General features: G+C 60.5%; 2 protein-coding genes across 8 annotated transcripts; one reads left to right on the top strand and one right to left on the bottom strand.

The window, feature by feature from the left end:
* Positions 1 to 7: 7 nt before the first annotated feature.
* Positions 8 to 1,865, bottom strand: SOX18 (SRY-box transcription factor 18). Its single transcript, XM_040247745.1, has 2 exons — positions 1,414 to 1,865; positions 8 to 1,261 (listed from the first exon to the last, which is right to left on the bottom strand). Exons 1-2 carry the CDS (start codon positions 1,769 to 1,771, stop codon positions 450 to 452), a joined length of 1,170 nt encoding a protein of 389 aa, XP_040103679.1. The 5' UTR covers positions 1,772 to 1,865; the 3' UTR covers positions 8 to 449.
* On the top strand, positions 934 to 20,109 carry TCEA2 (transcription elongation factor A2). 7 transcript variants are annotated; one of them, XM_040247751.1, is made up of 11 exons: positions 12,869 to 12,989; positions 13,516 to 13,673; positions 15,731 to 15,793; positions 16,101 to 16,206; positions 16,923 to 17,013; positions 17,999 to 18,144; positions 18,318 to 18,374; positions 18,715 to 18,869; positions 18,939 to 19,085; positions 19,657 to 19,728; positions 19,912 to 20,109. In XM_040247751.1, the coding sequence occupies exons 3-11, from the start codon at positions 15,740 to 15,742 to the stop codon at positions 19,918 to 19,920; spliced, it is 837 nt and encodes a 278-aa protein (XP_040103685.1). In that variant the 5' UTR covers positions 12,869 to 12,989; positions 13,516 to 13,673; positions 15,731 to 15,739; the 3' UTR covers positions 19,921 to 20,109. The 7 variants fall into 7 exon arrangements, with proteins under 7 accessions (XP_040103686.1, XP_040103683.1, XP_040103682.1 ...); XM_040247752.1 differs by lacking the exons at positions 12,869 to 12,989; positions 13,516 to 13,673 and adding an exon at positions 934 to 958; XM_040247749.1 differs by lacking the exon at positions 13,516 to 13,673 and having other exon boundaries at positions 12,798 to 12,989; positions 18,014 to 18,144.
* Positions 20,110 to 20,305: the final 196 nt, after the last annotated feature.

The following is a 20,305-nucleotide window of genomic DNA, read 5'->3' on the forward strand; positions in this document are numbered from 1 at the left end:
ACTAGAGTTCGGAGGAAAGGTGAGGTGCTTTATTGTGGCCTCGCCTGGTCCAGGGGGACCCAGCTCCTGGCTCCTCCTTTACAGCAAACAAATGTTATTTAAAAAGCCCTTGCTACATTGGTGCTTTGCATCACTGAAACCCCTTGGGAGAAAAAGTTTAATTAAAACTTAAATATATTGTTTATGAATATAAAAAAGGCAAAGTAAAAAATACAGCCTAGTTCTAGAAAATACACTGCAAGAAAAGGATTAAGCTTAGCCCCAGCAGGGTCAGCCCACACGTCCTAGGCCTGGGCTTCCCGGCCAAGCCCCAGTACGTGGGGACCCTCCCATTGGGGTGCCCTCGACCAGGCCAAGGCCCAGCGTCGCGGGTTCCTGCGGGGCTGTGACAGGTAGCGGCAACTCCGCCTGCGAGAGAGACAGAGCAATCGCACAGTGCCCCGGGCGACCTATCCAGAGATGCAGGCGCTGTAGTAGACAGCAGAGCTGGCATCGGACAGCGCGGCGATCAAGCTGCTCTCCTCGGGGCAGGACATGGTGCGTGGGGCCAGCTTGGCCAGCGCCACGTGGTACGGGAGCCCGGCGGCGTCGGGGCGAGTCCGGCTGCAGTTGAGGTACTGGTCGAACTCGGTCAGGTCCACGTCGGCCCACAGGTCGGCGGCGGGTCCCAGCGGCTCGGCGCTCTCCAGGGGCGGGGCTTCGGGTGGCGGCGACAGAGGGCCGGGATAGGGGCCCGGGCCCGGCGCGCCCGGGGCGCTGTAGTAGAGGCCGCAAAGCTGCGCGGCGGGGCCGGGCGCGGTCCTAAGCGCCTCGGCCGGCGGCGCCCCGAAACAGCCGCCTGGGTTCCTGGGCAGCTCGGCTGGGCCGTAGGGCGCACGGAAGGCCCGCAGAGAGCAGTCCTCGGGCGCCGCGGGCGGAGGGAAGAAGGCGGCCTCGCCGGGTTCCAGGCCGTCCAGCGGTGAGCGCTCCGGTGTGGGCAGCCCCAGACCGTCGAACTCGGCGCCCAACGGCGGCAGCTCGCGGAAAACCCGGGCCGGGCCCGTAGCCGCGGGAAAGGGCTCGGGAGGCGGCGGCGGCGGCGGTGGCGCCAAGCCTGGGAGGAGGAGGCCGGACTCCAGCCGCCGGGCCTTGCGCGCCTGCTTTTTGCGGCGCGGCCGGTACTTATAGTTGGGGTGGTCGCGCAGGTGCTGCACGCGCAGCCGCTCCGCCTCCTCCACGAAGGGCCGCTTCTCCGCCGGGCTCAGCTCCTTCCACGCCTTGCCTGCGGACCGCGGGCGCGAGTCAGCTGGGTGCCGTCGGGAGAGCTGGCAGGCTGACAGCCAAGCCCAGCGCGCGCTCCAGCGTGAGGTGCCCCGGGACCCCGCCCGCCCCCCCCCCATCCCCAGCTCCCGCCCCTGCCTCGCGGCCACTCACCCAGCATCTTGCTTAGCACCGCGTTGTGCAGGTCTGGGTTCTGCTGCGCCAGCCGCTTGCGCTCGTCCTTCGCCCACACCATGAAGGCATTCATGGGCCGCCGGATGCGCGACTCATCGGTCCCCTGGCGCTCCCCACGGCCGGCCGGGCTGAGACCATAGCGCCCCGGCTCGGGGCTGCGAGGCGGGCTGCGCGGCGGACTAGGCGGCGAGGCAGGCGCGGCGGGCGCGGTGGGGACGGCGGGGACGGCGGGGAGGCCGCGCGGCTCAGCGGCGGCCCCGGGGCCCGGGGCCCATGCACAGTCGCGGCGGGCGGGCGGGTCGTCCTGTGCGCCGTAGCCGAGCGGCGATCTCTGCATTCCAGCTGGGCGCGGCCTGGGCGGAACGGAGCGCGGGAGCGCGGAGGGTGGGCGGCGGGCACGTCGGGGTCGGACGCGCTGCGCGGGCGGGCGGGCGGCGGTGGGGGACGGCAGTGGCCTCTCGCCGGGTGGGCGCCCAGATATAGCAGCGCGGGGGCCAATGGGCGGCGTGGCGGACAGGGCGGGCCGGGACGGGCCGGGGCCGCCCCCCTCCTCCCCGGGGCTCCCTTTCTTCTCCGCGGGGCGAGATTCCGCCGCGGCCTCCTCGAAGCGGCGCCCCCCGCGCCCGCTCTGAAGGAGAGACCCCCCTGAGTGGGAGAGGGCGGCTGATGTGGCCCGAAGCTTGGCAGGGGGCGGCCTTGTGGGGGCTGTCAGACTTTCAGAATCAGACCCCCGGGCGGGAACTGGGGGCGGGGGCGGCTGCCTTCCCAGCAGATTCTGACTCCAAGGGAAGTTCACCTTGGGAAAAGTGCTTTGTGTCTTGAGAGAGCTGCTTTAAGTAACCCCGGGCGTCACTGCTCACTTGTCCTTCACCTACATGTGGAACTTGCAGCTCTGGGAACTTTGAGCCTCCCCCCACCCCCACCGCTCCCCAGGTCTGTTCATGGAGTTAAGGGAGATGTTCACCGTGTCCCCTACCCCACTTGCAAGCGCTGGAAAATCGGCAAACCGCAGCAGCTGAGTACCTGGAAGACAGGGTAGATGACAGGCACCTATAGCAGAGCAAGAGAAGGGGTCCAGTGGGTGGAGCCCAGCGCCTCATCCCCCTCCCCAGAGCCTGATTGACCAGTTGTAGTAGCTGGTTACCCAGTCCAGTGGGCCAGGCCAGCGTTGCTGCAGGAGTGAGGCTGGGTCAGGTGGCAGGAGGAGGGGCCTTCCCCTGGGCCATCAGACCCCTGAGGGTGTCCAGAGGAGCTCCCAGCCTCCCTGAAGTCCCTTCCCACCCCTTCCAGAGGGTGTCTGGGTTCCCAGACCCTGAGGGGTGTTCCCCAGGCAGGCTTCTCCCCTGCCCCCATGCTGAGGGTGGTTCTAAGGGGGCTGTGAGTGTGTGTGTTGGGGGTATAGGATAAGTTTTCCCTCCTGCACATCCCCTGGCAGTCTGCGAGCTCTGTAGCTCCACTACCTCGTTAGGAGCCCCATCCCATGTGTTGAGAGCTCTATGGTGTGTGACCTCAGGTGATGATGATCCTAGGTGTGGGTGGCCAGAACTCCTGGATCCTCTGTCCCTGGTAGTCCCTCTAGGCCACAGTCAGGGCTTATGAGGGGGCAGGTCCCCTGTGGGTCTGACAGCTCCCGCAAGCGGCTGCTCCTGAGCTGTTTAGGGGAGAGGCCAGCACCCCCAAAGGGGTCCTCCACCATGAGGTCAGTTGGGTGTGCATTCCACCCTCAGTGCAGGCTCTGTCATGTAGGGTTGGGTGGCTGCTATCAGGTTTCCACATCTTCCAGGCTCTGGCGCCTAATTCATGGACACTGAGCCCATGCTGATGGACTGAGGGCAGTTGAGGGCGTCCCCTTGAGTCTGGGGGGAAGACTAGTTTTTCCTGGGAGGTAGGCAAGAACGGGGTCCTGAGGTTGGACGGGTGTACAGCATCTCCCAGATGTGACTGTTTCCCTTTGACCAATGTGGGTGGACTGGGGTTGGGAGAAGAGACATGTGAGGAAGACGGGGCTGAAGGATGGGTCCATGGGACCAGCATTTGGCAGAGGTGACATCGCCCTGCAGCCTTCTGGGTGTGGTCTGGGGTCAAAGGCCTGGCTCAGCCTGAGCAGCAGGAGTCTGAGCTGATCACCACTGGGCTTGGGAGGTGGCTTCTGGTTCCTCCACTCCAGCCCCTGACCGTGTGGTGGATCTTCGGGTCCCTCAGGGCCCTGCCTGGCCCCCTGCAGTCCCTGAGAGCCAAGCGGCTCAAGCTGCTGGGAGCTCCGTGGCCAGAATTACCTCACCACCAGGGCCCCACACCCCAGGAGGGCTGCTTCGCCTGGCGCCAGCCACTGACCCTCCCTGTTGGCTGAGCTCCAGGACTCAGGTGTCCGGCTGTCACGTCCTGTGAGCTGGGGCTCAGCAAAGCAGGGGAGAGCCTCCTGAGGTGACCCCCACCTCCTCGGGGTCAGGCTCCCTCCTCTGTGTGCTGCCTGGCAAGGCTGACATTAGCTCTGGCCCACCATCCAGATGGGAAAACAGTGGGATGGGAGCTGCAGTCAGGGTGGCCCTGACCTTGGAGCCTCTGGGCTGGGGATACACCCCGGGGCTGTGGAAGGGCTGTCGTGGGTGTGACCTGTTGGGCATCAGAGGTGTGTGTCTGTGTGTGGTCTGTGTCTGTCTGCCTGGGTGTGGGGATGAGGCTGGACCCTGCCATAGGAGATGAGGTCCTGCGGGGAGTGGAGGTCTGGCCCTGGACATCCACCAGGGGAGGAGTTCCCAAAGACTTCTCTGGCCACCAAGCTATGGCCCCCAGTCCATCCACAGTCTGAAGGCGTTCCTGTCTCCAGGACCCACCTGGTCCAAGTCTGCTGCTGCCCACTTTGGGAGGTCCTGTCTGCAGCCCCCTGTCTCTCCAGACAGGAGGTGGGATGGCGGGCAAGCTTGTTCTGTGAGCGGGGGCTGGCCTGGGCATCCAGTGGCCGCTGCCTTCCCGGCCCTCCACCCCTGCTCCCTCTGTCAGCCTGGACTGGACCCCTAGGCTGGGCAAAGCCTGCAAGGGATTCTGGGTAATCCCCTCAGTGCCTCTGAGTGGGAGATTTGTTGGGCTCTGGGGGTGGCGGACCTCCCAGGCACTGCCCGGGGCATAGACCGCACAGGCTCCTAGCCTCCCAGGCCTGGCTTGCTGCAGGAGCAGGAGTGGGGCTGGGACCAATTACTGAGTCCCTAGAGGCAGGACTTCCCTGCTCCTAGAGGGCGGGAGCAGGGTCCCCATCAGTTACGGGTCCAGGTGGAGAGGTCTCTGGTCTCCTGACTCCCGGGCTTTGGAGCCAGGCCACCCAGTTCAGGCCCTGCCTTGTGGTCCTGGAGGCCAGGGCTCAGGCCTGGCCCAGATCCTCCTGTTCATCCTTGAAGCTGCCCCAAAGGCTGGATGGGGGTGGGGAGACCACCCAATGGCCTAGAACCAAGTGGGCACACTCCCCATGTGCATGCATGACTCGCCCAGCAGCAGGCCTAATCCTGGGGGGACGCTGGAGCTCAGGCATGGGGTGGCTGGCTTGTCCAGCCCGTACCTTCCTGCTCTCAGTCCTGGTGTGCAGAGGGCCATGGGGGTGCGAGGGAGCTGGCGTGGTGCTCATGCTCACAGGGCAGTGTCTCAGGAATGCTGGGGTCAGGGCACGATTTGCCACTGTCACTGTCATGGGGACCTGGAAGTCCTGGTTAGAGCTGGGTGGTCTAGGAACTTAGGTGTCAGTGTGCTCGTGGGGGTGCTTGTGGGGCATGTGGGAGAATGGCACCCTTGCAGATCCCAGGGCTGTGGTGCAGGGGTTGGGTCTTCCCCTGAGTGTTTCAGACTAGCAGGACCAAGTGGGTGGGGGGCTTCTCTGGGTTGAAGGGGACTTGTGAGTTGGGGGTGGGGGCACCTAATGTAGCCCATGTGAGGAGTCCTCTGGGACGGTGGCTTCACTGGGGCAAACAGGCTGTGGCCGGTCATGTTAGATCACTTTTGTAGATGTCCCAGGTGTCAGGGTCCGGCAGGGGCGCTGTGCTGGATTGGAGCTGGGGTCCCAAGCAGGGCGAGCCCTGGGGCATTGTGGCCATGGTTGTTCTCCAGTGTCCTGCATTCTGTGTGGGCCTCTCTTGGTGCTCAGCGGGGGCTCCGTGGGAACCAGGCGGGGGGGCCGAGGGAGCCCCCAGGCTGCTCTCAGTTTCCATGGCAACAGCAGGGAGGAGCCAGGAAACACCAGCTCAGGAAGGAAGGCCACAGCTGCGAGGAGAGAGCAGAGGGCCAGCCTGGCTGAGCAGGCGCCAGACACTCTGTCTGTCCAGTTGTCCGGCACAGCTAGCCTGCCAGGCCTATTGCTCTGCCCTTGGCTCCGCCCCCATGCCAGTCAGTCCGGGCTCAGGCAGCCTTGGGGAAGGAGTCTTTGCTCAGACCTTGGCACCCCAGGCCCGGGTGATACAGGAGTGGTGCCCTGGTTCCCTGGAGACTCTTGGTGGGACAGAGATGGGCTCTCTGTGTGCCCTGCCTGGGGGGCTGTGAATTGACACACTTGGGTATCCGGAGCCCCCACCCTATGACTGCCCTGCTCTGGGCTGGCCCAGCCCCTCTTCTCTCCTGCTAGGCTCTGCTGACAGTCCTCATTTGCCCTGGGAAGCATGGAAGGAGAAGCCAAGCTCTCCAGGTGGTCACTGGCCCATGGGGCCTGGTGGGCACTGCCACTGTGTGTTCTTTTCTACTGAAACCCTGGCTTTGGTAACAAGTGGCTCTGATGGTCCAACCGATTGTGACTGCCACCTGGGCTAGAAGGCAGGCCTGTGTCTTGGGGACCAGCTGCCCCTTCTCTCTCAGGCTCAGGAGTTACCCATCCATCCACCCATTGGCTACTGACCCACCTGAAAAGGTAAGGCCCTGTTCCAGGAGATAGGAGTGTAGCCATGAACAAAACAGATCCAAGTGCTACTTGTGGGGAGTTTCTGTTCTGTAGGAGTGACAGACAATCAACAAATCCACAAAAAGTCAGAATCCAGGGTGCTAGGCTGTGGAGGAGAGAGGGGCTGTGTCAGGGTGCTCACTGCCTGTCCATTCAGGAGGGGACCGTGGAGTCAACCCTGAAGAGTATGTGAAAGCAATGAAGGGGCACATGGGGAAGAGTGTTCTGTGAAGAGGAAACAATATGTGCCAAGGCCCTGGGGCAGGCATATGCTGGAGAGGGGACCAGGGCTGTGGGAGGCCTGGAGGGTCTTGCTTTCTTCTCTGAAGAAGACTTGGGGGCTTGGGAGAGTTTTGAGCAGAGGAGCAGCATGACTGGATTTAGCTCTCCACTCCATGCTGCTGTGTAGAGGTGGCCCAGTGCAGGCAGAAGTACTCACCACTTCTACATCCGCAGAGAAGGCAGGGGTCGCTCTGGGAATGGGGCCTGGCTCCTGGGCCCCCTGGTCTGCTGCCCCCAAAGGAATTTCCTTTGTCTCTTTCCACCAGGGAAGGGCTGGTGTGCCTGGACCCCTGGGAGGCACTGCCTTGGGGACCCTTGTGAGTTAGACCTCCTGCTTTCATCAGGGCCCCTGACCCTGCTTCTGCTGGGGCCCCTGGGGAGGGGGAGGGTGGAGTGGCCGCCAGCCTGGCGGGCTGGCAGGGCAGGGAGGGCGGTGTTTCTGGGAATTGTGTGGGGGAAGTGCATTGTTAGAACGAGCCTAGAGCAGGCCGCCAGGGCCTCTGCTGCTGGCCTCTGGGGGGTGCCTCCTGCCTCCCCAAAGTGCTGCTTCTCGGGGAGGGAGCTGGGCCTGGGCCAATCCCTGGGCGGGGCTGGGACTTTCCAGGAGAGGCCGCTGGGGGCGGTGCTTCTTCCCATTCTGCAGACCAGGAGACTGAGGCCCAGAGAGAGCACTGGCCAGATGAGATGTGCACTGGTATGCAGGATGGAGGACTCAGGCTGGACCTGGTCCCTGGTCACCGCCTTGCCTGAGCTGAGAGGCCAGGACCTGAGAGAGGCCTGAATGGGACTGGCTGGGGTCAGAGCCCTGTGGCCCACGGGTGGGCTGGAGGGCCTGATGGAATAAAGTGCAGAAACAGCTGGGCACCGGGGTCAGGGAAACATAGCCCACAGCGCAGCAGAGGGAGTGGGGGTTTCTGGGACTGTGACATCTCCCTGTCCGACCACTGTGGCCATGGGAAGGGGGAGGGGGCTCCGTGTGAGTTTGGCAGCACTGGGCTTCCCACCGAGGCCCCTGCCCCAGCCAGAAGGGAAGCAGGATTCGACCTGCAGGGGTCATGGCCAGCTCTGGGCGGGCAAACGTGGAGACACAAATAGAAAAATAAATGGCCTGAGCTTCCGATGTTTCCGTGGTCTGAGGATGGGGGAGGGACAGGCCTCTGGGCCAATAGTGCAGCCTGTCTGTGTGGGATGGACCTTGAAGGGTTGTTGGGGTGTCCCCAGGCCACTGTCAGGGCTGCATCTGCCCACAGAGCCCCCGGAACAGGCCAGGCTCCCCACAGAGTAGGGCCCCTGTGGGCAGACCCATGAATCTCTCACCATAAAGGGGTCAAGTGTGGAAGACCCCTGCAGGGTGGGACACAACCCTTGCGTGACTCGGATTGTGTGCCAACACCCCAGATACAGCAAAAAGGATGTGGGGTCTGGAGCCTCAGTGAGCACCCTGCTGTGGGTACAGCCAGGTTCACTTCACGGTGTTGAGGTCACCCTGCAGGCACAGCTTTCTGGGGGTGGGTGTGGGTGGGAGGATCTGGGGGCCCAGGCAGCTTGCTGGGGGAAATTCCTTGGAGAAGGAAGTTCCCAAGATTCAGTAGGCTCCAAGGGGTCTTGGGTGGATGGTGACTATCCTGAGAAAGGTTCTGGGGTCATGAACTCATGAGGGGACCAGGGACTTCTAGGATGGAAAGTCAGGGGTTTGGGGGTTACTCAGTCACTACTACTCCAGCTTGAGCCCTGGCCAGAGTGGGACTCACCCCTAGAATCCACACATGAGGGTCTCTCTCCAGAAATAACCACAATCTCACCTGGGCTGCTTCATGGTTGTGGCCAGAACCAGTTGGACCTCCTGGCCTGGCAGGGGTGGGGGTGGAGGGGCCTGGCCCACAGGCCATTTGTGGCTCACTCCCGCCACCTAGAGGCCTCTGCTCATCGTTGGGGCCTGCAGGCCACAAGACAGGTCACCGGGCCTCCTCCTCCTGTGGTGGTGGTGGCTTCCATATGGGAGTGCACCTTGTCAGGGCTCAGGGCTCCCGTCATGGGGCAAAGGGCTGCGGTCCCCAGGTCCAGCCGGGAAGCCCCCACCTCCTCTGTCATCCACCCCCACTTGCCTGTCCACTCTTCCCAATCACCCTCCCTCCTCCCACACCTCCTCATCACTGGTGTCTTGGTCTCCGTTCATCTGTAGCCTTGGTGGCCTGTCAGGAGCCTCTGAGCCATGCCTGGCTCCTCATGAGCTGTCTCTGTGGTCCTTGCCAGAGGGAGGAGGAGGAGGGCCCGAGGTGGGCCGTCTGGGTTTTCCTCTCTGGCTGGGCTGGGTCAGGGCCCTTGTGCGCAGCTGACAGCCCCTCTTGCCTCCTTGTCCCAAAGTAAGAGCCCACGTTGCCATGGAAACAATTACACTGAAAGACAGAAAATTATTTTCTGAACTGTGGGATATAGAACCCAAGCGCTTCTTTATTGCTGCAGCTCAGGGAGGCAGTGAGCGTGGCAGGATGCTGGGGGCATCCGCACATGGCTGAGACATGAAGGGGCTCTAGTTTGTGTTGTGGTCAGTCCTGGCCCTGCTATGACATGTTCATGGCTTCATTCGTAACTGAAGGGACAGTATGCATCCCTTGGAGAGCAAAGCAGAGGCGACTGGGAGGCTTTCCTATGGGGTTTCTTTTCTGCCAGGGGATGGTCTCTGACTCCCAGGTTGAGACCCTATCCTGTTCTCCCTCCCACCTGGCCTAGTCTCCCTCCTCAGCTCATAGACCTGCCCTGTTTCCATCTCCCCCATCCCCCTAGTTGGCCCCTGACTTGTGGTCACCCCTGCCCCTTTTAGCAGCTTGGATATGGTTACTGGCTGGGGGACAAACTCCAAACCCCTGTAATACAGCCCCCAATCCCTGAAATCCCTGCCCTCCTCGGGGTGCCCAATGTTCAGTGTCCACCGGGCTGGCTGGGAGGCCTGTGCCTCTGCCATTTGAGGACAGAGGACAAAACCCCAAGGCCCCACCCACCCTGGGGGATAAAGGGCAAGGCTCTTCCTTCTTAACCAGCTCAGAGGTCATGCTTGAGTCTTTGTGGCTTAAAACGTCCAACCCAGCCACACATTGGAAGCCTCCCTCACTCAAAGCCCGGGACTGGAAGGGGTTAGGAAGGTGCCAGGGGCCTTGAAGATGTGGGTAGGGCCCTGCCACTGGAGATGCTGAGCTCAGCCATGGCTTCTGACAAGCCTGGAGCACAGGGGAGAGAGTGTCAACCCATATGGTCAGCATACAGCAAAGCACTGCAGATGTATTTTCGACAAACAGCTTCTGGTCCCTAACACTACAGTCAGAAGGAGAGGATCAAGAAAGGCCTCTCAGAAGCATCACCTGTGCTGTCAAGAAGGGTTCATGCCAGACAACAACTCAACCTTAGTGGAGGCACCAGTTGGGGCAGGGTCTGGGCCATCACTGTTAGGGAGCCAGCCTCGAGGCCAGACCCCATCTGATTTCTCCCCAGGACAAACCAGGATAAAGTGCTGGGGATTAAGCAAAATGGCTGTCTGAGGAGGCCTTACAAATAGCTGTGAAAAGAAGAGAAATGAAAAGCAAAGGAGAAAAGAAAAGTTATACTCATTTGAATGCAGAGTTCCAAAGAATAGCAAGGAGACATAAGAAAGCCTTCTTCAGTGATCAGTGCAAAGAAATTGAGGAAAACAATAGAATGGGAAAGACTAGAGATCTCTTCAAGAAAATTAGAAATACCAAGGGAACATTTCATGCAAAGTTGGGCTCAATAAAGGATAGAAATGGTATGGACCTAACAGAAAGCAGCAGATATTAAGAAGAGGTGGCAAGAATACACAGAAGAACTGTACAAAAAAGAGCTTCATGACCCAGATAATCACAATGGTATGATCACTCACCTAACCCAGACATCCTGGAATGTGAAGTCAAGTGGGCCTGAGGAAGCATCACTACGAACAAAGCTAGTGGAGGTGATGGAATTCCAGTTGAGCTATTTCAAATCCTGAAAGATGATGCTGTGAAAGTGCTGCACTCAATATGCCAGCAAATTTGGAAAACTCAGCAGTGGCCACAGGGCTGGAAAAGGTCAGTTTTCATTCCAATCCCAAAGAAAGGCAATGCCAAAGAATGCTCAAGTTTAGTTCAGTTGAGTTCAGTCACTCAGTCGTGTCTGACTCTTTGCGGCCCCATGAACCACAGCATGCCAGGCCTCCCTGTCCATCACCAACTCCCGGAGTTTACTCAAACTCATGTCCATTGAGTCGCTGATGCCATCCAATCATCTCATCCTCTGTTGTCCCCTTCTCCCACCCTCAATCTTTCCCAGCATCAGGGTCTTTTCAGATGAGGCAGTTCTTCGCATCAGGTGGCCAAAGTATTGGAGTTTCAGCTTCAACATTAAGAATGCTCAATCTACTGCACAATTGCACTCATCTCATACTCTAGTAAAGTAATGCTCAAAATTCTCCAAGCTAGGCTTCACCAGTACGTGAACCGTGAACTTCCAGATGTTCAAGCTGGATTTAGAAAAGGTAGAGGAACCAGAGATCAAATTGCCAACATCCGCTAGATCATCAAAAAAGCAAGAGAGTTCCATAAAACATCTATTTTTGCTTTATTGATTATGCCAAAGCCTTTGACTGTGTGGATCACAACAAACTGGAAAATTCCAAAAGAGATGGGAATATCAGACCACCTGATCGGCCTCTTGAGAAATCTGTATGCAGGTCAGGAAGCAACAGTTAGAACTGGACATGGAACAATAGACTGGTTCCAAATAGGGAAAGGAGTACGTCAAGGCTGTATATTGTCACCCTGCTTATTTAACTTATATGCAGAGTGCATCATGAGAAATGCTGGGCTGGATGAAGCACAAGCTGGAATGAAGATTGCTGGGAGAAATATCAATAACCTCAGATATGCAGATGACACCACCCTTATGGCAGAAAGTGAAGAACTAAAGAGCCTCTTGATGAAAGTGAAAGAGGAGTGTGAAAAAGTTGGCTTAAAACTCAATGTTCAGAAAACTTAAGATCATGGCATCTGGTTCCATCACTTCATGGCAAATAGATGGGGAAAGTGTGGAAACAGTGAGAGACTTTAGTCTTTTGGGCTCCAAAATCATTGCAGATGGTGACTGTAGCCATGAAATTAAAAGATGCTTGCTCCTTGAAAGAAAAGTTAGGACCAACCTAGACAACATATTAAAAAGCAGAGACATTACTTTGCCAACAAAGGTCCATCTAGTCAAAGCTATGTTTTTTCTGGTAGTGATGTATGGATGTGAGAGTTGGACTTTAAAGAAAGCTGAGCACTGAAGAATTGATGCTTTTGAACTGTGATGTTGGAGAAGACTCTTGAGAGTCCCTTGACTGCAAGGAGATCAAACTAGTCAATCCTAAAGGAAATCAGTTCTGAATATTCATTGGAAGGACTGATGCTAAAGCTGAAGCTCCAATACTTTGGCCACCAGATGCAAAGAACTGACTCATCTGAAAAGACCCTGATGCTGGGAAAGACTGAGGGTGGGAGAAGGGGACGACAGCGGATGAGATGGTTGGATGGCATCAGCGACTCAATGGACATGAGTTTGAGTAAATTCCGGGAGTTGGTGATGGACAAGGGAGGCCTGCCGTGCTGCAGTCCATGGGGTCGCAAAGAGTCGGACAGGACTGAGCGACTGAAGTGACTGAGTGACTGAGGCCTCCAGGGTCCCCGAGACTACAGTTCCAGCCAGAGCGCTCAGGGGTTCGGCGCAGGACTGGGATCGGGCAGCCGCCCTCTGGACTGAAGAAGGTGGCGAAGGAGGGCTCAAGGGGTGGGGAGAAGGGACCGACCCCAGCGTGCCTTAGCGGCCTCTTGCCGTCGGACCCGGGTCGCCCCCGCGCGGTGTCCGGAGGAAAGTGCAGCGTTCGGCGCTGCGGCCCCTACGCACGGCCAGGTCCCGCGCTGCCGCAGCGCCCTCCGCCGACTAACCGGCCCGCGCGCGTTCAGGCCTTGGGCGGCGGCCCGCGTCAGAACTACACTTCCCAGGATGCCTTGCGCGCCTACCTGGCTCCTGGGAGTTGTGGTCGAGAGTGGGGTGGGCTCGCGCAGGGTGGGAGGGAGCGAGAACTACATGTCCCAAGATGCAGCGCGGCGTCGCGGGGGCCGGGGGTTTGAACGGAGGGTCTCCCGCCCGTGGCGGGGCTGCGTCTACTGCGGAGGGCGCGGGAGGCTGCGGCGGCCGGGGCCGGGGTCCGGGCCGGGAGGCTGAGGCTGGCACGGCGGGTACTGGGGGCCCTGCCCCCAAGGCGATGATGGGCAAGGAGGAGGAGATAGCGCGGATCGCCCGGAGGCTGGACAAGATGGTGACCAAGAAGAGCGCGGTGAGGGGCGCGGGCCGTCAGGACCCCGGGACCCCCGCCCCGCCGAGCCCCCGCCGAGCCTGCCGAGCCCCCGTTCAGGGTCGCGGTGACCATTCGAAGGGCAGGACGAGGCTCCGCCCTGGCAGAGACTCTCAGGACGCGGGGAGACCCCCGCCAGAGACCGAGACCCCCATCCTGGGCCAGCCCTACCCTTCACCTCGCACCCACGGCAGAGGCCGCGATCCGACCTGGACCTTGTCCCGGGAACCACCCGCTTTGGACTCAGACCCCAACTGTCAGGCTGAGACCCCTCAGGCCTGGGATTCGCCCGTTTCCACCCCTCACTCCAGACCCCCTCGGGAGGCCGGCCTGGCGGAGACCCTCCTCGGCCCCGCCCCTCCAGGCCTCGCTGAAGTCCGGGCCTGTACAGCCCTGACTGGCCGCCCGCCGCCTTGGCCTTCCTCCTCCCCATCCTAGGCATCCTTGGAGTCCCCCAGAACTCCCTGCCAAGGCCCACCCCGACTCAGAGCCCTCTGTCCCACCCTAGGTCTCCCACATCCTTTCTCCGCCTTCAAGAGTTTGGAGTGTGAGATTGGACCCCTTGTTCCCTGGAGCTGTGGCGCCTCCCCTACCTCTGCCTGGTCTGGGGCTGCGGCGGCCCCGACGTCTCATTTCTTCAGCCAGCCGGCCAGAGGGCTTTCTTGGGTGGGAAGGCCTTTTATTTCCTTGTCTGTTCAGTCGCCCAAGAACCAGGTTGCCCTAATAAATTCTTTCCCTTCCATAGCCATGGCTCAGCCAGAAGCTCCTGGGGAGTGGGTAAATGCGTAGGCACCTTGGGAAAGAGCCCTAGGAGGCCCTGAGCCTGCCCTGGGAATCCCAGGGCCGCGGACTCCAGCCAGTCATGCTCGCTGTGGGGCTGGTGCTCCGTTGTCCCTAGGCCAGTGAACCTTTGGCAAAAACTGAGCTGGGGCTCAGAGGGCCTAGCAGATGGGCCTCCAGTTCCAGGCCCCTCTCAGTTTTGGGCCTAGGTGCCCTGCGTACCCTCACAGGAAGCATCTTTGCTGGGTGGTACCTGCCTCTAGGGGTGGAGGGGATGCTGCTGCTCCTAGAGAGGGGCAATAAACAAAACCTGCTCTCTCCCTAGACTCAGCTCCTGGGGTGGGCGTTGTGGGGGAGGTTCAGCTTGGGGCTTAAGATGCCTGCCCAACGACCCCAGGGCTGGTGGTTTGGGGCTGGCTTTTGGGCACAGTATGGTTGAGTCGGTCTTTGGACAGGGTTCTCCACCCAGGCGGTGAAGGGGGCTGGTTCCCATGCTATCATTCATCTATCAAGCAACAACATTGCCTCGTCCCCAAACCCTGCACAATGTTCATACCCCTGGGAGGCAGTGGGCAGCCCAGAGCAGGGGTGTGGGAATGTCTATGGCTGTTTCCAGAGATGCCAAGAGAAAAAAGTTGCTTTCCCAGAGGAGACAAAACAAATGCCCTCCAGGTCGGGGCAGAGATGGGTCATGGGACCCACGGAGGACTGGGTGGGGCCAGGCAGGGCTAGGGGAGGGGACACCTAGGTAGAGCACCGCATGGATGGAAGCCCAGGGGAGAATGAGGAGGGGGGACAGGTATGGACTGGGAAGGGCATGAGGAGGTTTGAGGCACCATGGACCGGTGAGTGAGAGCCAACAGAGACTTCTGGTGGGTCCCAGTGCCTTCAAGGCCCCTTGGGGAGTAGGGGGCCACGACTGGGAATCCTGTTTTATGCCTCCCTGGTCTGGAGGCATCAGAAAGCTGGTATCCTGCAGCCTGGGGCACCATTCTGGGGAAGGTGATTGCTGAGTTGTGCTGTGCCCTTGTCTCTGGTGACCATTTGTCCCCTGAGAGGAGCTTACCACGGGGCTGGACTCTGCAGCCTGAGGGGCAGGACTTGCCAGGGGTGATGAGGGGTAGGCTGCAGCCTGAGCAGAGATGCCATCCAGATTGGGGAGGGGCAGGTTGTGCCCCTCTCACAGCTAGGCTGCCTTGGGTGGCTGCCTCCCCCATGTCCTCAGACACACACACGTGAAAGCTCACTGGTGGGTTCCCCAAGGCTTCTGTGGAGGAAGGCAAAGCCTGGAGCGGGTGGGGTGTTGCAAGGCCTCCCCCTCACTACAGAGCTGTGGTTTCAGCAGAGCTCTAGGAGGAGAAGGGGGCAGGTGTGTTGCTGGTGGTGGGAGCAGCAGGGCCAGCGGTCCTGAAGGGCCCTAGGGAGCTGTCTGCCATGGCGTCATGTGGCTTGTGTGTGTGTGCCCCGGAGGAAGCAGATGTGGGTGAGAGTGTTGGTCAGAGAAGGGAGACAGGGCTTTGTTGGGCCAGGCGAGGTGACACGGCTGGAGGGAGTGAGTAGTGTGGGGGTTCATGTGAGGAGAGCAGAGGCCCCTGAGGTCTTGGCCTCAGCAAGGGGCGCTGAGGAGAGGCTTCCAGAGTTCCGTGGGCAGAGGACATGGGACCAGGCAGGAGTGGGCACTTCTCAGCGCTGTGTTTCTTCTTGGTATGGCACCCCTGCCAGGGAGGGCTGTGGCCCTTTCCCCTGTTGGCCCTGTGATGGTGGGTTGGGATTAAGTGCAAAGCCGCTTCCCATATCGTGCTTGTGTTCCCGGGGCATCTGACCCAGGTGGGTCTCCAACTTGTCACTGCCTGTGTTTGTTCCCCCAACCTTCATGTGTAGGATGAGGTGGGCTCGCCCACCAAGAGCTGAGAGTCATTTACGTGGGCCCTCCCTTCTTCCAGGAGGGAGCCATGGACCTGCTGCGGGAGCTGAAGGCCATGCCTGTCACACTGCATCTGCTGCAGGTAGGGCCCCACGAGCCCCCCAGCTCCCAGCACCTGGGGGGGCTTCCTGCCCCTGCCCTGCTTTCGGTTGGCATGAATCCCTGCCCCTGAGGAAATGGTCCCTGCCTTTCTCCGTTGCTCCATGAGATAGGAATGGGCATTCAAGAGAAACCGACGGTGTTTCTCACAGGCTCGTGCAGATGAAACGGTCACCCTCAGGAAGGGTGCCCCCTCCCCTCACTGGTCCCCAGCCTTGCCCTGTAGGAGTCACCATGGGTCTGTGGGGAGGGTTTGCCCGCTGCCCCCAGCCTGGCCGCTTGCCTTGCAGTCCACCCGTGTTGGCATGTCCGTCAATGCCCTGCGGAAGCAGAGCTCGGACGAGGAGGTCGTCACACTAGCCAAGTCCCTCATCAAGTCCTGGAAGAAGCTCCTGGGTATGGGTCAAGCAGCCTGGGCTGAGTTCGGGGGCAAGGGGCACCCAACACTCTGGCCCCTCACTGGGCAGCACTGGGTAGGGTGCTGGCTGTGCTGTCCTGGAGCAGGGAGTGCCCAGTCTAGGAAGCACCAGGAGGAGAGGGGCCCATGAGGAGGGAGGGGAGAGGTGGAGGGGGGCTGCTCTGAGCCCTGGAGGGGGATCTGACAGAGCTGGGGGAGGTCACATGGGGAAAAGTGTCAGGGCAGCCAGGGGGCAGCCCCGGACCTGAGGGAGGAGAGCTTGGAGGGGAGATGGAGGAGGAACAGGTAGGAAGGACATGGGGTTAAGAGGAGGAGGATGGGGGGTGGTCTGCAGCCATTCAGAGGAAGTGGGGCTGTGGGGTGACTGATATGCCACCACTGGACCCCGAGGTGCCCCTACCTTCCAGCTCCTTCTGGGCTCTGTCCAAACCCTCAGGAAAGAGAGCTGCATGTCCTGGGCTCCATCTTTGTGGGCTATCACTCTGCTGAGAGTTTTTGTACTCAGGAGGCCTTTCCAGGACCTTTGTTGGTTGGGGGAGAGGACCCTGGTCTTTAGCAGGAAGCTGGGGTTGGAAGCAGGGTCCGAGGGCTGGGGCTGTGCCTTGGTGGTGGTCTGCCCCCCTCGCTGGCCCTGCGCTGCCCTCCTGGTCTGCCTTCTCCTGGCCAGCCCTTCCTTCTTTCCTGGCACCTGTAGATGCTTCAGACGCCAAAGCCAGGGAGCGGAGGAGGGGCGGGTCTCTGCCCACGTCATCCTCCAAGGAGGCCTCCGAGGCCCAGGACCCCAGGTAGCGCATCCAGAAGGCACATGCTTCCCCTCCATGTCCCCGCTTTCTTGGCAGACCAAGGTGCTGAGTTCTGGGAGCCCTGGGGCGGGGGGGCTGAGGTCCCCAAAACACATTGGTCCTTCCTGCTCCTCGGAAGGGACTCTCCCTGGGGTTAGCCTCTTGCTGCACACTGACCCCCTAGAGATTCCTCTGGGTCTTTTCAGCCCCGAGCATCTAAGGGGAGGCTGAGTCTGCCTGGCTGCACACGGCTGACACATACCCTGAGCAGGCCTGGGGGAGCCTGCTGCTCTCATCCCCAGCTCCAGGGGTGGTTCTCACCGGCCAGCTCTGAATATCCCCCGTGGCCTGGTGTCTGTTGATGTCGGTCCCTTCCCTGGGGATGCCCCAGCCTGTGGTGTGATGCAGGCTCTGGAGCCACGAGGCCTTTCTGCCATCCTGGTGATGGCTGTGGCTGAGAGGCAGCTGTGCTCTTGACCTCACTGGGCAGCAGTGGCCAAGGGCCAGGAAAACCTGACCCTGAATCCATGGCATGGCCTTGTAGAGTCGTGGGCTCATCCACCCACCTGCACATGTTGTTTTTCCTCCAGGAAGCTGCCTGTTTCCACTGACTTCCATGGAGATCATGGGGTCACGAGATCCAGGGGTGTGAGAGGAGGGCTGGCTGGACACAGGGGGTGCCCAGACCTATGAGGAGTGGGGCTGCCTGTGTAGTGATACCAGGTTTTGGATGACCCCTAGCCCCAACCTGGCAGTCTGCATCAGGCACTGGCCCCATGTTCCAGGCCTCCCTGAGGCAGAGACCCCATCTGGGATTGTGCCCCACCTCACTGCCTCTGGCTGGACTGCATGGACACGCTGGAGCTGACTGCAGATGGGCAGGGTTGTGGGCTGCTTTCAGAGTGGAGCAGACGAGGTCTGGGGGCATCGTGGCTGTGACGTTGGCTTTTCTGGGGACCCCATCTCATGGAGGTGCATGTGGCCCGAGTGGGCCTCTCCCCAGCCGCAAGAGGCCAGAGCTGCCCAGGATGCCCTCGACACCAAGGATCACCACGTTTCCGCCGGTGCCAGTCACCTGTGACGCTGTGCGAACCAAGTGTCGTGAGATGCTGACCGCTGCTCTGCAGACAGACCGTGAGTGCTTGGGTTGGGGCCACCCAGCACACCTCAGGGTCCTGGTTCCTGACACCACACTCCATTCCCAGGCCTGGGCCCTGCCTGCCTGCAGAGGCCTGAATCCAACTGGTTGCAGGTTGAGGAGTGGGGGTTAGAGCTGGCAGGCAGTTGGTCAGGGCTCTTTCTTACAGATGACCACGTGGCCATTGGTGCAGACTGCGAGTGCCTGGCGGGCCAGATTGAAGAATATATCCTTTGTATGGGGGCTGGGCACTGGGTGGGCTGAAGTTTCTGGGGGTTGCAGGGTTAGCCAGGCCCAGTTCCCTTGGTGGCCACTGCTTGGTCCCCTCAACAGGGAGTTGGGCAGTCGGGGGCCCTCCTAGACCCTATGGAGTCTGACTGCGCCTGCAGTGGACTTGGGTCCCAGACCCTGCGCCTGCAGTTGGGCCTCAGCCAGGAATGTATCAGTGTCCGGACCCCGTGTTGCTGGCTTTTCCGACACAGTCCCCACAGAGAGGCCCTCAATAGCCCAGAGACGGGTTGGAGGGCAGGGTGATGGTGTTGGGACAGGTCCTTAAACACCCACACGTATCTTCCGGGACGTGGGAAACACAGACATGAAGTACAAGAACCGCGTGCGGAGCCGCCTCTCCAACCTAAAGGATGCCAAGAACCCCGGCCTGCGGCGCAACGTGCTGTGTGGCGCCATCACGCCCCAGCAGATTGCTGTCATGACCTCAGAGGTGAGCCTACCAGGGGTGCAGGGGGCTGCCCCTGGGGGCCGCAGGCTAAGCACGTGCACCTCGCCCTAGGAGATGGCTAGCGACGAGCTGAAGGAGATCCGCAAGGCCATGACCAAGGAGGCCATCCGCGAGCACCAGATGGCGCGCACAGGTGGCACACAGACGGACCTGTTTACCTGCGGCAAGTGCAGAAAGAAGAACTGCACCTACACGCAGGTAAGTGCTGGTTGCCTCTGGGGCCCCGCCCTGCCCTTGCTGACAGCTGGGTCCCACTTGCATGGACGCACAGGGGCTGCGCTGTGTGAGATGCCGAGATTCAGGTCTGACTTTAGCCTCCCACAGGGCTGGAAGCTGCCTTCACCCTTGGGGCCTCCTCCTTGCCGAGGTCCCCAGTAAGCAGCCTTCAGTGGTGGGTATAGTGTGCTCTGGGTCACTAAAGTTGGGGGGGCCTGGCCCAACTGTGTTGCTGCTGGCAGGAGGACGGGTGCCTGCTAGTGGCAGTAGGAATACATTGAGTCATGGAGGTAGACACTGATGGGGCCCCAAGGGATGTCAGGGTGCCCTGTAAGCAGAAAGCAGTTGGGGTGGGCCCAAGGTTGGGGTCACTGGGTAGGCTCAGCCCAGGTCATCCAAGAGGGCCAAGGTGTCATGAGGCTAGTGCTGCCTGAGGATGTAGGGGGTGCTCCCCAGGTTGTGACTCCAGGGAAGTCCTGCTCCCAGGGCCCTCCAGCCGCCAGTAACTGAGGTCCTGGGGCTGGGTACCCCACCATCACAGCCCTCCCCACAGGTGCAGACCCGCAGCTCTGATGAGCCCATGACCACCTTCGTTGTCTGCAATGAGTGTGGGAACCGCTGGAAGGTAGGGGTGAGCCCAGGCCGTCCTGTTCTTTGGAGGTGGTTGTCTGAAGTGTGAATTTTTGGATGGCCATGCCAGCCAGTCTCTTGGGCACTGTGAAGGTGGTAATGGAGACCCCAGCCCTGCCTCCTGCCCTCTGGGGTCCTGCAGGCCACATGGCTGCTGCCTCTTGTCTGTTTCTTGCAGTTCTGCTGAGCCCTTGTGCACGTGTGCCTGCAGCCTTGGGCCATGGCCAGTGCTGGCCAGTGCCCTTTCCCCATCCTCTGCTGACAGATACAGACACAGCTTCTTGGAAACCTGCCCTCAGAAGGCAGCACACCCTGCCCCGTCCTACCTGCAGTGCACCTTTCCCCTCAAATCATTAAATGTTTCTTTCGCCACTGTTTTGTCCCTAGCCATTGGTCCTGGTGGGCCACACACAAGCTTGGGCTTCAAGCTGGGTCCCCATCCCAATTTTGGTCTGTCACCCCAACCCCCCACCCCCCGCTGCTGTGGGAACAGCCCATCTCCCTGGGGCTGGGTGACACAGGCTTGGCCCGGTGGGACAGCCCTGGAGGGAAGAGCCAGTGTGTGTCCATGG

Source organism: Oryx dammah, unplaced genomic scaffold (assembly GCF_014754425.2).
Source record: "Oryx dammah isolate SB20612 unplaced genomic scaffold, SCBI_Odam_1.1 HiC_scaffold_10, whole genome shotgun sequence".
Lineage (NCBI taxonomy): Eukaryota > Metazoa > Chordata > Mammalia > Artiodactyla > Bovidae > Oryx > Oryx dammah.